Source organism: Corvus kubaryi, unplaced genomic scaffold, assembly GCF_017639235.1.
Source record: "Corvus kubaryi isolate FWS band 111438036 unplaced genomic scaffold, C.kubaryi_AGA036_p1.0 37322, whole genome shotgun sequence".
NCBI classification, from domain to species: Eukaryota; Metazoa; Chordata; class Aves; order Passeriformes; family Corvidae; genus Corvus; species Corvus kubaryi.
In genome coordinates, this window is record NW_024581101.1 from 919,496 (window position 1) to 936,206 (window position 16,711).

The following is a 16,711-nucleotide window of genomic DNA, read 5'->3' on the forward strand; positions in this document are numbered from 1 at the left end:
TTGGATGTTTGCTGGGTCTCTTCAGGTCTCTTCAGCTGACAGGACAGCTGAAGGTGGTAGGGACAGATGAAAGCTTTCAGACAGGTAGGGTTTCTTGTACAGTTTTGTTTGGGTAAGTTTATAACCCAAAGTGCTGTTTCATGTCTCCTCTGGGCTGTTGAGAAGTAGGGAGATGCCCCATCTGCTACATGGTGTGGCTTCCACCCAACTGTAAGGTGGTCCATGTGCTGCTGTTAGTGGTGTGTCTGCGGTTTGGGAGAGCATATTGACAATAAATTTCATAAAATGTAGTATATTACAGGATAAGTACTTCCTGGTGGTTTGATTTTTTCCCCTTTCTGTTTCTGTAAGGAACTGGATATCGAGTGATGAACAAATCTCGCATACCTCTTTTACCAAAATGGTTAAGAGTGCCTGACAATTCAAAAGAAATACTACTTCTTGTCTATTCCATCATGATTTAACGTTAAGTGAATGTAATTGTGATTCTTTTATATAATCACAATGAAACAACTCCCTTTTACATTTTGATGCAGTATGGAAGGGTTGTGTATGGCAGCTGTCCCCTGGGAGGTTTCTGAGCAGGTAAACTAATTGTGTAACTGAGACAAGATGTTTTTATAATCTCAGCCTTTTGTAAGTTGTAAATTGTAAAACCCTTGACTCTTAAAAAAAAAAACACCCAAACAAATTACTTAGTTCAGGGTTTGGGTAGGTAGAAGGGTGAGCCTGAGCTCTTGCCTTGACACTGTGATTACATTGTGGGGTAGGTGTTCATACAAATAAAACTGAAATGCCATTGAACTAATTTGAGGTGGTTGCAGTGGTTTGCCTGTTAGTTTGGAATTTTCCACCAGAATACTGTTTTTGCAAGATTGCAGCTCTTGGCAAGAAACTTCAGTTTTTCCCAGAATGGCTTTGTTTGGTAAAGTGAAACAAAAGCTCTTGCTCTTACACAGCTTGCTTTTTCTCCTGTGTCTCCTGTTTTGACTTCTTCATTAACAGATTTAGTAGGGAACTTGGAAAATTGCCGTAGATCCAGAGAACCGTTATAAGTGGAATATTTTAGATCATAGAAGTTATCTTTCACAGAACTTGTAACTCTTGTTTCTGTGCCAAATAAAATTGATTTTTAATGGGAACTGTAGTTTTCTGTGAAAAGTAGGTCTGAAATCTGACCAGTTCTGGTGTTTTTGCGTGGGAGATTAAAGGTAGGATTATTTGTAGGGTTCTTTTCTTTCCCTCTCTGCTAGTTAGAACTGAGTATTTGACTCAGACTATGGTAATGTGGGACAGAATTGTTCCAACCTGTTTTCTTGACTCAGACCCTGGATTTCAGGATGTGCTGTTTGTCTTGTGCTTGCATGCCAAGCAGTACACTTACACTGAAAAGAGTTGTAGCTGTTGGCCTCAGCCAAAACTCATCTCTAAACATCATGTCATGGATCCCTTAAATTTCTCCTGTTCCACCTCTGTCAAATGGCAGCTATTTGATCTCTCGTGGGTGTGAGCTGAGTGAAACTTCTTGGAAAATTGTAAATGATGTCTGGTCCTATGTACTTGACATTTTGGAGGAGGGTCTATACATTTTTTTGGCAGAAACTATAGTGCTTATGCCAATTGCTGTTGGCTTTTATTTCACAGTATAAGCTTTATTTGTTTTTTATTTACAGCTACATAAAAGCTGTCTAAAACTTACGTGTCTAACTGGTGTGTTTTAAACTGGAGGATTCTGACAATGGTGTGTCATGAAAATGCAGTAGGATTGTCAGTCCTTACAACAAGGTAGTGCTGTTGATCAGGTTAGTTTTAAAGAAATTGTATTTGTGGGGGGCTTTTGTTCATCACTAGTTAGCGGCTGAAGCAAAAAGATACAATGTGAATTCTTGTAATTTGAATCTAATTACAGTCTTACATTTGGGTTTGTTCACCTATGCAGTTCCTCACTGATTTTTGGGCATGGGGATTGTAGGTTGTGGCTCAAAATTTTTTTTCTAGCGATCATAAAATTTAGTTTATTTCTGCAGTCGCATTCATTAAGTGCTGATAATTGGCTGTTGATAACACTGGTGATGACGTGACCAGAAAAACTTGCTTTAGGAATCAATAGAACTAAAGTTGCCCTGAGAAAGAAGTTCATTTGTGTCAAATAAATAATCCTATATGATTTAAATGGACATGCTGCTGTGAGGCCTTAAAAACTGGGTTTACTGTAAGTTTAATTTAACCTTTCGTGGAAAAATGTTCAGAAGATATTACATGTTTGTAGTGATAAGATTTATCAAGAGGCTGTATTTTTAAATTTTGTTTTATCTGTGGGATCGAACCTGGTTTCAGTTACTGCTTACAAGCCATTTATACATTTGTTCTGTTGAATGACATTTGAAGCAATATACAAACAGCAGCCATTCCAAACATAATAAATCCCCACAGTCTAAACAATTCTTCAATTGTTCTGAAGACACAAAATGATTAATTGAAGTCATTAATTGAAGTAGCTGGGAGTTGGAGGATGAACAAGTTGATTTGCACTCTCGTCAACAAGCTAGAAGAGTTCTTACTTACCTGTCTCTGGAGTTCTTTGTCTCGACAGGAGAGCTGTCATAGCTTATATGAAGAAACTGAGCTTATATGAAGAGGTGCTTTTTGCTAGGAAGGAAATGGCTTTTGCATTTGACAAGTGTTTCTTTTCACAGCGATAACTCACAGGTGTTCCAGGCCAGCGTCTTGCGCACCCGCAGGAACAGCACCACGGTCATGAATCGGCACAGCCTGGTAAGAAAACTCTTACACCAACCCCATCAGGTGCCAAGCAGAAGTGTGCAAACAGGAATAAACAAAATTAGATTATAGTCTCTGAAACTAATACCACATTGCTTTCAGAAACAAGGCACGAGACTGTGACATTAATATGCTGTAGCTATAATGAAATGTTACTTATAGACCATTTGGCTTGGAGAATGCTTGTATTTCATTGTGATCATAACTTTGCTTATAAAACAGATGTTCCAAGATAGAGTAAGAAAGGTAGCTTCCTAAGAAAACTAATTACATAGCTGTACTGTTGACAGTAATCAATGTCTTAAAAGGTTTCTGATGATTAAGAAAAAAAGTGCAGACAAATACTTCAGCAAAGGTTGCATCTGTAACAAAACCAGGATAGTTACGTACAAGAAAGATTGGTGGAAAAGCCTTTCTTCTGCTGGGATGAAAAAACTGGAAGTGTTATGGTCAAGATTCCTTAAACAAGTCTCTTTCTTCATATTTTTAGGGAGGCAGCTTAGTGTAAATCTGTTTGTGCTTGTGGTCAGGCAAAAGGAGAAAAAAACAGAGGCAAAAGCTCAGTTTATTGTGTTTACTCCTGAAGATCCTCAATTGTTGGGCTAAAACGATGCTAATTCAGGATGCCTTGCCCAGAACTTGCTGAGAAGCAGGAGCTAATTCATTGATGGGCCGCTCTTCCGCCTGCCCCTCATAAATGTTGAAGTGTCCTGAACTTAACCAGTGTTCGCATCTCATGGGATGATGTTGCTAACCCTTCCTCTCACACTAATGTTATTAAAAAGTGTCCTTTTTTGCTCCCAGCTGATCAGGTGCTGACAAAATACATGAAATTTTTCCTTACACTAAAAATCAAGTGCCCCACTGACTGCTAGATCAGTGCTTTGTCTGCTTTGAAATGCTCCTTGGAGTTGGGATCTGGTTTATGGTTCTGTTGAAGATGGCAGGGAGGATGGAGTTGGAAAGTATCTTAGAAGGATCTCATCCTTCTGTGGTCTTAAACCAGGATCATCCACAGATAAATTATTTTGTGATAAGAATTAAATTTTCAGCATCAAGGACCCTAAGCAACCTTCCCTGGTATTCTTCCTATAGCAAATAAGTACATTTAGTTTTATGATGTTAGAGATATTCTAAGGAGCGAGATCACATCTACTTTAGTAAATTACATTTTTACATAAGAAGGTGATAAAGTGTACTTCAAAAGCCACTTCTTTGTATTTAAGAAAACGAATCCAAGTTTAACTGCAGTGTAATCTGTAAGAGGTTTAAAAGATTCAATAACGTAACTTCTTTATTTTAGTATTACAAGTACGTATTAAGTTTTATGTTTTGTTAAACTTCGTGGAAAAAAAGTTGATTAGTGTTTGTCTAACCTGTATGGTGTTCCCTGTCATGGGAACAATGAGAGTGGCTAAAATCTCTGATAACTGGAGGTCATACTCCATCCATTCCATCTTCAGTGCTGTCCTGGTTCCTCAGCTGAATTCCACTTTTTTTGGAGTGGCTTCTCCAAGTCTCAGACTTCAGCTGATTTATAATGATGACTGCAAGGGCAGTGGTGCCATTTGGGTTGGGGCTTGATCTGCAGTTTTCTAGTGCTACATGTAATTGCCAAGGAAGGGTCAACCAGGCTCAGTATCTGCAGTTTATTTCCTTTCAGAGGATACCAGTGAGTAAATGTTTTGGTGGTTTTTTGTTTTGTTTTGCATGGCTGGGGTTTTTGTTTTGTTGCTTAAGCAGAGCAGTTGAGTCTGTGGTTAGATGTTTAGGTGCTATCTCAGCAGAAGTTGATGTTAAATTTTTTCTATTTTTTTTTTTTTTTTTAAAGCCAGGTAATTTCCCTGCTGGGTTCAGTGTGGCCCCACAAGTGGCTGTGCTGGCAGGAGGCAGAGGGCACTGCAGGGCAGAGGCACTGGGGCATTGCCTGCTCACTTGGGCAGTGGCTTCTGCCAGCCTGGCACTGCTGAAACTTTACCTGCACTGAAACACAGTATCTGACACACTGGAGTAGGAGGGAAGGTGTTTCTCTTCTCTGTGGTAGTCTAATAGTTCATAATGTTTTAATTAGGCTTTGTGCTTTCTTAAAACATTGGGGATTTGAGTAGCATAATTTTAATAAATGGGTTCAGTTTGTTTAGCAAGTATCCTTTGAAAGTGACAGAGGTTTCTTTTCACAAGAATTGAATCAAAGGATGTAAACAGAGCAAAAGTGAGTTTTACACACTGACAAAGCAAGGATGATGTCTTGTTGGAAACAAGATGTAGGATCCTCAGAGCTGTGTTAGTGCATCAGACCCTGCAGAGGAACACTTAATTGTCTTTTTATATTTTTTGTTTTACACTGCAAGCCACTGTTTTTGTATGTATTCTATTAATGTCAAACCTTAAAGTATGTGTATCACAGTCATAAAATTAGAATATAATGAGTGGAACAAATGCATTTCTGCTGTGGAATGACAGAGTGAATGGGCAGGAATGCACTATTGTCCAAATCCTTTTCTCTGTGTGAGAATCAAGGTCAACTCAAGGTCTACATTGGCTGGTGCAGCTTGGAGGAATTTTTATTAGGTGCACAGGATTTTTGGGAACCCAGTATAATAGTAAAGCTGACCTAAACTGGACTTTAGAAGTAGCAAATCAAGATATTATAGCTGTTAGACTTTAGTACTATATATTACGATGACTGAATTCTGGCACAAATGTTAGTCATCCCCTGTGTGAGCCTGATAGGCTGAATTCTTTTGTGAGAAGAAGGGTGTGATGTCTTCGTGTTTGTTTTTTTATAAGGAGGGTTCTGGATGTATGAAGCATTAATAGTCCATGTTAACTTACCCTGTCAGGCAGCAAAATCTTTGTATTCTCTGTGGCACTGATTAGAAAATGGTGCAGTAACAGTTAACTGAATGTTTGTTAGTTGTCCAGCTTCAATCTTCTGATGATTTGTGAAGCAGATGAAGCCTTATAATGAATGAAGTATAAAAACACCTATAATAATGCAAACCTTACTTGCTGAACACATCCATTTTAAAAAGACACTTTATTTTTTGGAACGATTGTCATCTTACAGAGAAGTTAAACCTCTGTTCAAGGCTTCAGCTTAGAATTTTTGTTCCCTGAATGGCTATGATGTAAATCAACTGAGGGTTAACCGTATGAGAGATGGGAAATGTATGCAAGAAAATTATATTTTGAGAAAATAATCACTTTAAATTATTTGGGTTTGGGTGTGCAGTTTTAGATTATAGCATTCCAGTGAGATCTTGGTGCAAATCTGTCAGCATTAACAGAAGACCATTTTTAGTGGCGTCTTCTCTGATTTCACCCAAATTGGTGAAGTGCTTGAGAAACCATAAAGGAAGTGTTTAACTCTTTGTTAGCCTTCTAATAGCTGATTTTTTTCACCTGTCAAAGTACTCATTTATAGGCAGACAACAACCCAGGAACCTTTTTGTACAATGTGTTGTTTTGGCTTTGTATTTTTAAAGGATCTATTGGGGAGCTTTCTGGATCACTTAAATGAAAATAAATATTCTGAATCCCATAAAGGAAAATATTTACGTCAACGTATATATACTAGGGCTGACAGTGTGCTAGTGAAAAGCAGCTTCATTCTGTGGGGAAGGCTGTCAGTTCTAGTTGCCTGGAAATGGAATGGAAGCTAGGCTGATACCAATTAGCATCTGTGAGGTTACAAAGCAGTATAATGGGGAAATACATCTTAACATGTTCTTGCAAGTAAGTGATGTAGTTTATATATACACTGAGAATGTTATAAATTATTTTTTTTAATTACTTTTTTTTTTTAGTTTGGGGCAGCACTACTTTACTAACATTCCTGTGGCACCTTTCCCTCCCTTCTGCTGTACTTTCAATTGTATATGACTTTGTTTTGCAGTTTGTGCCATCATCTCCTATCCGTATTCCTAGCAGCCGTCTTCATCAAATCAAACAAGTAAGCACAGATTCTTCTAAATGAGTTTTTTATAGGTGTCTGGGTTTTTTTGCGGTTGATATGTGATGTCCTTCAACTGTCTGTAGATTTTATTTTCAAACTGCCTGCCCAGTTCCACATTTCATGAAGCAAAATGCATCTTACAGCAAGGAGAAGATTTAACCAGAGAGAGGATTCTTAAAATGGACATTTTAGAAAGGAAACCTTTAATGTAAACCCTTAGAGTTAAATTTCACCAAGTTTTTGGCAGCAATGCCAGCATAAATATTCGGGGCCAATAACAAAGTGTTCTTTAACTTGTGTTGGCACAAGACTTTTGTGCAGCTAGAAAATGAGCAGGATAAGGAGGCACTCTGGCTGAAAAATAGTCTGTACTCTTCTGGCTGGGCTATTTTTCATCTGTATAATTTTCTTATCCAGATCCCTGTACTTGTGCTGTCACAGCACGAATGGAGGGGGAAGGGCACCAGAGCAAACACTTGGGAAGGGGGGTAGTGTGGGGAATATCTGAGCAGGCTCAAATAGCTCTGCTCCCAGCCAGCACACTGCAGGCTGAAGACTTTAAAATCAACAAGCTCAAACTCTTGTGTCTCCTTCATTTTGTATCTCCACTTTTTGACAGTAGAATGGTTATAAAATTAGCTTGAAGATGCTTAATTTTTTTAAAATTTTGTTTTTTCACTGGCTAGTTGTCAATGGATAGGCTTGATTTTTAAAGGGTCAAAAGTTAAGAAAATGATTTAATGCTTCAGACAGCATTTTTAGGCTGTGTTGCCTGAGTGGTGGAAGGCACTTGTGCTTCCCACCTCGGTTATTTCAGGTAGTTGCACAGTAAACCTGAAGAAAATAACTGCTTGCTATCATTATGTAAATAATCTACTGGTTTAAATAGACTCTGAAGTGCTCGGGTCAGTTGTACAGCTCTTTTCATCAATACAAAAAGTCTTAGGTTTAACATGTAATCATAAATTAACAGAATCATAACAGAATCATAAATTAGTTTGTGTTGAAAGGGACCTTTAAAGGTCATCTGGTCCAACCCCCCTGCAAGTGAGCAGGGAGATATAATGAAAAATATGCTGAAAGCAAAGGAATGAACTATTATGGCTCTGCTCTATTACATGAAGTAAAATTTGATGATTCAATCTTCTGGAAAATGCTTCTGCATTCATGGTTTTGCCATCCGTTTATTAAAGCAAAAAGTGTAACTTCCTAATTTGTGTTTGAGCATTAGATTCACTAGTTGGAATTAATTCCATGTCCTGTGTACTCACTGAGAACCTGTGTGATTTACTTCTGATCTGTTTCAAATCTGAGCAAATTATCACACAGGTGAAGTAAGTTAGACTCTTCCTACTTATGATGAGGATTGTGAAGATGTTTAGTTGAACTTTTACTCTTGATTTAGGGAATCTACTCATTCACTGAACAGACTGGGTCGCATTTAGGTGAATGGTGTCTGCCTAAGAAGAGATTGAGTCATGTTTGTACTTGGTGTTAATGTTTAGTTTAATTTTACATATTTGATCCATTTTAATAATACTTTATGGAGTTTTTTTTAGAAAAAAACCTCACTGAATCCTGAATTCATTGTGTGCAATGCAGTGTATTCCAAGTGAGATGCTGACAAGTGTCTAGTTAGTCACTAATCCATAGAGTAAGGTAAGAATCCAGCCATGTTTTTGAGGTTTATCTGTACTAGTGCCCCCTTTGTAAAATGATATTACTCAAGACTGCATAAAGACACTCTGGCTTGTGCAGAATTTCTGGTTCATACTATCATTATTCAGTTTTGTAGCTACCTCTTGGTTAGTAATGAAAATAAGGCTGCTTGGGAAACAACCAGCTCACATAAGCACTTCTTACTTGATGGTCTCTCTTGCTACATCTCTTTCTCATCCTCTCCTCCTTGCTCCTTCTCATGGAGTGAGAACTTGAGGTTATTGTCGCTTAACCGAGTTGATTTATATTTTCCACATGCCAAAGTGAAGTGAAACCACAGCTTTTCTGATTTGCTGGAACAAAGTGCTTTTTTTTTGACCTTACTTCTTCATGTGTTAATCTTTTAGGAAGAAGGAATGAATTTGCTGAACAGGGAAACCGTTCGTGAAAGGTGAGTGCTAAGGCAAAGTAGAACAGTCACTGCAGCCGTCTATGGGCCCGGGACAATACATTTCTTTTTTTCTTTATAGAGAAGTGCAAGTAGCAATGCAGATGAGCCACTCATGGGAGGAGAGCTTGAGCCTGGTAATGCATTCATGCTTTAATTTGTGTTTCTATCATCAGTATCAGGACACTAGAGACTCTCTCATGTCAACATTTCCTTTGATAGTTTGACCTACAATTAAGGTGTTAGTATAGCACTGCTTTTGATCAGCAATTTTTCACACTAAAAAGGCATAGAATTATCAGTTGTTCAAGGTACATGTGGATTCCTTGGGATGCTATGTCAAAAGGAAATTGCATGGATGTCTGCCTGTTCAAATTTTCTTCCATGTTCTGATACTCTCCATGTAATGTTTAAGGGGGGTTTTTTTGTTGTTAAACATAAGCTCATAAATGGCTGCCTAAAAATTGTTGATATGATGGAGGATAACTTTGGAATTTCACACCAAACAGTCCTTTTCTTGTTAAGGTACCTGCTCATAAGATTAATTGTGTGTACTGTTTACAGAGTGACAATGATTTTGAAAAATCACTATCACCAAAGCAAGTAGACTTTGTTCCAGTTTCACCAGCTCCTTCACCTACACGAGGAATAGGGAAGGTGAGCAAAATGTGATAATGATGGTTTTATCTTAAGTAGAGCTAAATAAATTCAACCAAATTAGTAGCAAAAGATTCAGCCACCTGCTCCTTTCTACCTCAGCTGCAAACAAGAAACTAGAGAGTAAATAAAACCCCCTAAAACCCCAAACCAGAAAATACCAGCTGCTCATCTTGTGGGTGTGAATTTCTGTGGAGTGTTCAGCTGTTGTGCTGTGGTTAATAAAAAACAAATAAGTCTGTTTAACCAGAGTACAGTGAAATAAATCTGCATGAAAATGGAATCTGTCCAATTTTAATTTTTTTTTTCTCAGTAGCAAAAAGTGATGTCTCAGTATACCCAGTGACTGCTTGCTGAAACTAATTCTGGGTTGTTTATTTCTCTGCAGTTAAGCGTCAATTGTTACCACATGGGAATGATACAGTATTTATAATAACACAAACTCTTTTCCTCTCAGCAATGTTTCTCACCATCTTTGCAAAGTCTGGTGAGCAGCAGTGGGTTGCCTCCAAGTCCCAGCCCAAGTCCAACAAGGAGATTTTCAAGGTAAGTCACCAGATCATATCAATTATAGAAAATTGGCATAGCTTGTTCACAGTAGGCATTTGAAATACCAGAATTTGTTATATCCATAATTGATTTCTGAGCACAAACACAACTTCATATACTCATGTAGACTTTAGATGGTGGTGTAAAGCATTTGTCAAAATCCTCATGTCATAACATTGGGAAATGGGCTGCATTGTGGCATCCGTGTTCCCAGTGCAGTCTCTATATTGCTCTCATTCACATCTTTAGTAATTGAATTCTGAGGGGAAGAAAACACAAACAGATTTAGGGTTTGTTACTCCTTTGAGTGATGTGGGCATACCATTAAAGTTTACTAGGCCCTCACAGTTCAGCAAAGCACTGCCTGTCAACTGAGATGTAGTCAGTGTCTGGATGTGAGCTTTTAGATTGCCCCAGTTGTGAAATAATGTAATTAAACTTTTCCTGCTCAGTTCTGTGCTTCCTGGCCTATCTTCAGAGGGGAAAAAAAAGAGGACTTCTTTTGGATAAGCTGTTTTAATGCCTATTTTCTTAGTGGTTTCTACCCAGTAGTTTGTTCTCTGAGTATTTTTTGATTCTTTTTTCAACTTTTCTCTTTTAATGGTGATCTCAGTGCAGCATTTGTCTTCTTTTAGCAGGAGAAGCCAGAGCCCAATTAACTGCATTCGACCAAGTGTTCTTGGATCAATCAAAAGAAAAGGTACAGTATTTAGGTTTGGCTAATACAATAGGCCAGCTTGTTAGTCATCTAGTAACTCATATAGCTTTCTTCATAATTCTGTCCAGTTGGCTCATACTTCAAAAAGTGACTAGAAATAGAACATACTGCACATAATAAAACAGACAAATAATTAAATTAGATTTTACTATTCCATAAAGCTTGTAATTCTATAATGCTAATAATTGTTTTGTTCTAATTCCTCCCCATTGCTGTGGTCATATAGATGTGATAAAAAATGTGATGTAACCTGCTTAACAAAACAGTAAATACAACTATTGGTATATTTAACTTAAACAGAAAACTTTGAAAGTCCTGGTTGACTGAAGCACAAAGGTACTGTACATTTAAAATAACTCTTCAAAACCCAAAGCTGATGCCCAGGCCTGGTAGGCACCTTACAGCTTAATTAGGAAATGTTTCTCTGTCTTTCTGCATTTTTCTTCAAGTTTAACTTCTGGCAATTTTATTGCACCTATTTTTGTATCTTCAAGCTTCACCTTTATTACAGAACACCTCTGGCTCTAAAACAACTTTTAAACCACTTTCATCTGAGTTCTGCCATAGCTTATTTAAGCATATATCTATCCTCTCTTCTTCTAGAGTGTTTGGAAATCTAAGTCAATGGAAAAGTTTTGTGATAATCCTGGAGCTTGTTCTTTTTCTTTATTTTCAGCTTCTCTGCTCTTGTGGAGCTGGTCAGTGAACTGATAGCTGGATAAACTGAAACAAAAGGATTATTCTTCACTACTGAAGAACAAATATCTGATATCTAAGCCTTAGTTAATAACTCACTAAACTGTACTGGAGCTTGGACAAAATGGTTCCAGGAAATAGACAGCCTTTAAAATTTCAGCATCTAAATTCTATGCTCTACAAATGGAGTAGTCTATTATAAGTTTGAACCTCTATTCTGTTTGCTCTGTAGAAGTACTTTGAAAGTAGATTTTAGTTTAAATGAGTAGTAATTTTTATCACTCATTATCTCTTCCCAAAGGTGTGACAGAGATGGAAGATCACCCAAAAAGATTATTCCAGGGATCTACCAACATGCTAACCCCCGAGGCTGCACATCAGGCAGACCTTGGGGCATGGTAAATGCTGTGCTGTTTATTGTCCCTTTCAGCAGAAGCATTACAAATATTTTATTTTTCTAGCAGTGATTATGCTTGAAGTTTTTTGTGCTTGCTTTTGTCTTTTTTTAATAGAGATATCTCACAATGTTACAGCATTGAAATTATCACGGTAAATAGGCAGCAATGTTCACTACAATTCTGCAGTTTCTAGGCCTGACTGATAACAGTTGAGCATGTTTAGGAAAAGACACCTCATGGATGCTAGCTTTTGGAGTCTGATTCAAATTGCAATCAAATATGAATGCTGATGCTTTTGGGCTGAATCGGGTTTTGCTTTTTTGCCCTTGGTCTTAGTCACAGAGGAACATGAGTCTGTCAGAGGAGCTGGGAGGAGATTAAAAGTACCTCGTTAAAAATTGTGGTGATTGGTAATAGCAAGGGAGTTTGATCTAGTGTTTTAGTCAAAAGGTTAATCATACATAGGGTGCGCCCACACAACTGTCAAGGGTTGTTCACAGTATTTCTGTCTTTTTGCTGCTCACTGCTGTACAAGTCATGCACAAGATTTGAGTAGCAATAGCAAAATAGATGTTTTAAAGGTACTTTAAAAACATATCTTTTTTGCACACCCTGTTTACAGTAGGGATAGCAGTTTGGGTTCATTTGCTGCATCTTGCTGTAGGAGATGGTAATTTTAAAAAAATCACTTTGCTGCTATCAGTGATGATAGATCAGCTATCATGAATTTGTGTCCTGTGAAATACGTAGTACAATGGAGGATGGACAGTTTATCATTGGCTCTCCTGGCAAAAAGGCCTCTGGCTGTTGTGCTGGCCCAGGGCTTTGAGGATGGAGTAAAGCTGGCAGTGGATTGCTCGGCCTGGGACTTCTGATCTGTGCCCCATATTTGGGTGAGCAAAAGGGGAAATGGGCAGTGTCCTGTGTGTGTCTGGAAGTGACTGCAAGGTATGTAGCTGCAGGTGTGTTTCAGATCATAGGGCTTGCTGCTCCTTCAGAGATGCACATGTGTTTTGAATGGCTTTGTGATGATTTGGGCTGGTTTTGGCCGCTTAACCTGAGCCAGTGCCTCGTTTCTCACTCCCTGGTGTCACTCTGTTTTCAGTCTGTCCTCACATGCCCTGGATGACAACAGGAGCAGTGCAGGCTCCTCCTGTGACTCTCCAGCTGAAGTTGGCACCAGCACAGACTCTCCAGTGTCGCTCTCTGACTCCAGATCCCCATTTTTACCTGTTGATCTCACAGCCAAGTTACCGATGGATTGAGAAGCAGGAATCTGCTAATGGACACCGGGAAACAGGCAGGATATTGCCCAGACTTTCTGTTGTGTGTAACCGATTCTGTTCCTCATAGGAACTTCCAGCAATGTCATTACTTCTAGAAAACTTCCAGAATAGTTACTTGAGGAGGAATTCACCTTTCTAGTGATTTATATGACATTTACTACAATACAGAAGCATTTGGGCTGCAGACATGTTGGATGCTCACATTAGTCAGCAGCTGCTGGTTTGCAGTGGATGTGATCTCCTTGCCATGAGTTACAAACACTGTAAATGTGTCCTGCTTGTGGAAGACTTGTCTTGCCAGCAGCCAGTGTCCTCCCTGCCTGTGGAGGAGCAGATAACTCACATTTGTCCTCAGCCTAAAACCAATGAAGCCGCTTACTACTTGTTTATATTCCCAGAATGTTAGATATTTATATTTTTTTTCTTCTTCATATGAAAGGGAGAATATTGCAGGGGGGCATTATTATTATTATTATTGTTATTGTTATTATTATTATTGTGTTGTATTATGATTGGCTCTTAATCAATTCTGTGTTCCTTTGAATCTCAGAAAAGAACAAATTGGTGAATTGTCAAATTTATATGTTGGATTTTATTCATGATCATGACTGCTGTTGGGACTAAATCTGAATTAGGTGTGGAACATTATTCTGGGGTTTTGTATCTGGGGTTTATTTCTTTTTCTTCCCCATTTAGATGACGTATTGGAGTGGTAGATGCTCTGTTAAAGGTCTTTTAATAGGGAAAAATAGTGACAATATTTGGAACAATAAATTAAATCCTGAGATTTTAGTATTTAGTACTTCAGGAATGCATTATTTTAACTGTCAGTATTTGTCCTCATGTATGACAGATATAGTGAGGAATCTTGAATGCCTTTTTACAGGCTGAGGCCATCAAACATATTTAATCTGTGTTTAATTTCCTGATGTCGCTTCCTCAAACAATGACATCAAGTCATTTCTGCTGTTGAAAACTTCAAATGCTGATTGGAAGCCTGGAATCTGGTAATCTGAGACATTTGAAGAAGTCAGTGTGTTGAGGCATCCTGATCTCAACTCTGAAATTCCCCAACCAGGAGGAAGAATTTGCAGACCCACCTCCTACGGACAGCTGTCTGGGATTTTGCAGCGACACCCTCACTGGGGTTGTGCAGCTGAACTCCCCCAGCTGAGTCCCTCTTTGTACATGTCTGTGCATCTGTGCTATGTGGTTTCAAACCTTCTCTCCATAGAGGTTAATAATGAAGCAAAATGTTTTATTTTTAAACGCTAAATCTTTGTAGTGTGTCATAAAGCAAGAAAAGTATGGGAACTTCCTTAAATAGGAGAAAATCCTGCCCTGAATACTGCTGTGAAAGATTCACAGAGATGAAGCTTTGACTGACAGCAGCCATCAAAATGAGAAAGGGATTACTTGGAGTGCAAAGACCTGGTGACATGAGGGCTGGTGACCCATTTCTGTGTGTCTTTCTTGTAAAGAGAAAATAGAATGTATTTAATAGTCTGACTCTGTTCTAGTTAAGATATGACATGGTTTACTTCTGGTATCATTCCTCTTAAATTATTGTAAGAATCACCCTGCTGGTTGCAGTCCCTCGCTGAGTCCAGCTGCCCTTTGTCCCTGAGCAGACGCACACGGGAGTGCCTGGCTCTGTTTGCTCTCTCTGCTGAGGCAAAGTTGGGTTTGCAGTTTCGGGTTTGTGCCAAAGAGTTGCTGTGCTTTCACTCTTCTGTGGTGAGAGCAAGACTCTTTTTTAAAAAAATATTGCTTATTTCTTAAGAATGAACCTCCTGGTGTCTCTTCCAGTCTTTGTTAGAAGACACATCAGTATAGGGGGGTTTAATAACTGAGTGTGGGTCAACTTGTCTCTTTTCTGTTGAATATTTAATGCTATTTTTCAAATAAGTGCCAATAAATGGAAAAATAAGTGTGTTTTCCTGGTTTTGCACTTTTTTAGATAACCACATTCTTGTTTTCATCTGGGATTAAATGCTTTCTTTTAAAATCAGAATATATATTGTAATTTACTTCTACCCAGTCTAGTTAACATATTCTAGCTAATGTAAAGTAGGTATTAAAATCTGCAGCACACTTGCCTTGTTTTCCTCGTGCAGTGCTGTCTTGCAGGTCTGTGACAACTCTAGGAATAAAGAAGAATAAAACCAAACATTTTTTAATACAAGTAATACGTGTCCCTAGTTTATACCTAGAGGAAGTTGTGGTGAAATAGTTTGGAAGACAGAAGCTACTCCTGGCTACTGGAAAGTACTGAAGGTCTTAACTCTTGGGAAGAACTGGGGAGTCTTTGTGTTTTGCTTTAATAGGGCAGTTAATTGCAGAATTATGGAATGGGTTGGGTTGAAAGGGACCTTAAAAACCATCTCATTCCACCCCTGCCATGGGCAGGGACACCTTCTGGCAGACCAGGTTGCTCCAAGCCCCATCCAACCCAGCCTTGAACAGTTCCAGGGATGGGGAGTCCACAACCTCTCTGGGCCAATTAATGCTGTTGGAGGAGAGTGAAATAGTTATTTATCTGTATCTGTTCCTTTCCCTGCTTTTGCAAAACAGAAATTGCTTTGAAATTGTGGAAAAGCATCTCACTGTTTTATCTCCACGTCACCAGGAAGCTTCAGCTTCGCACCCTGGAGTCCAGAGACACATATAGGGGTTTTTTCCACTAAAATGAAAAATTTTGGAACCAAGTTATGCTCCAGAACATGTATCTGGATGCAAGGATGTTATACAATGCACATAATCAACCCTGTACTTGTCTAGTAACTCATGCTTTTAATATTGCCTCTGCTTCTCTCTGGGATTCTGCCACAAATGGCACCTTCCAAAAGTCACACTTGTGTTTGACACTTGCTTGGGCTGGTTGAAAATTATTTTGCAGGATTTGTTGGCAGTTAAATCAGATCTTGGGCCATTGTGTCTTCCTTGACAACTGATGGGTGTTTTTCTTCCTTCCACCTTCTCCAGAATGACACAGTTGCTGAGGGAACGTCAGTAACCGTGCCAGTGCTCAGGGGGCTGTATTTTTGGAATGAGCCCTTCACTGGTTGCTGCATTTAGCAGAGATACTAAATAGAAGATAGATACTTCCCTCTGGAAGAGAAGTACAGATGCCAGGAAAAATGAGCCTGTGCCTCAGCTAGAATGACTTGCATGGTCTTCTGTGTGTTGCCAGTGAGGCAGGTGACCTGAATGCTCAGCTGAGCAGCTGCCCAAGGTCCTCCTGAGATCAGGGTAAGAACTTAATCTGAAATTCTTTCTTTTCACCTTTTTCCATAAAACTTGAGAGTAAATGATCACCAACCCGTAGAAACAAAACAAGTCTCCAAAGTCTGGTGAGACTGAGATATTTCCATTTATAGATGTGTGCTGTGGTTCCAGTATCAGTCCTGTGTTTGTGAGTCCAGCCCTGCTATTGTGCAATGATTTGCCAATAAAGCGACTGGAGGGACCTCCAGCACTCCATGAGCTTGAGAACAGCTTGTGCCTCCCTTAACAGTCGTCATTTTAGAAATGTTCACTTTATGCTGTTGTATTCTCGCA

The 16,711-nt window shown here is 38.8% G+C and overlaps 1 protein-coding gene across 4 annotated transcripts; it reads left to right on the forward strand.

Moving 5' to 3' along the window:
* The first annotated feature begins 631 nt into the window (after positions 1-631).
* Positions 632-15,085, forward strand: LOC121665199 (P2R1A-PPP2R2A-interacting phosphatase regulator 1). 4 transcript variants are annotated; one of them, XM_042029157.1, is made up of 11 exons: positions 2,717-2,775; positions 4,613-4,616; positions 6,680-6,736; positions 8,299-8,398; positions 8,806-8,849; positions 8,929-8,983; positions 9,411-9,503; positions 9,961-10,049; positions 10,688-10,752; positions 11,768-11,864; positions 12,970-15,085. In XM_042029157.1, exons 5-11 carry the CDS (start codon positions 8,815-8,817, stop codon positions 13,127-13,129), a joined length of 594 nt encoding a protein of 197 aa, XP_041885091.1. In that variant the 5' UTR covers positions 2,717-2,775; positions 4,613-4,616; positions 6,680-6,736; positions 8,299-8,398; positions 8,806-8,814; the 3' UTR covers positions 13,130-15,085. The 4 variants fall into 4 exon arrangements, with proteins under 4 accessions (XP_041885089.1, XP_041885088.1, XP_041885091.1 ...); XM_042029155.1 differs by lacking the exons at positions 4,613-4,616; positions 8,299-8,398 and adding an exon at positions 632-1,802 and having other exon boundaries at positions 2,697-2,775; positions 10,691-10,752; XM_042029154.1 differs by lacking the exons at positions 4,613-4,616; positions 8,299-8,398 and adding an exon at positions 708-1,802 and having other exon boundaries at positions 2,697-2,775.
* The last annotated feature ends 1,626 nt before the right edge of the window (positions 15,086-16,711 follow it).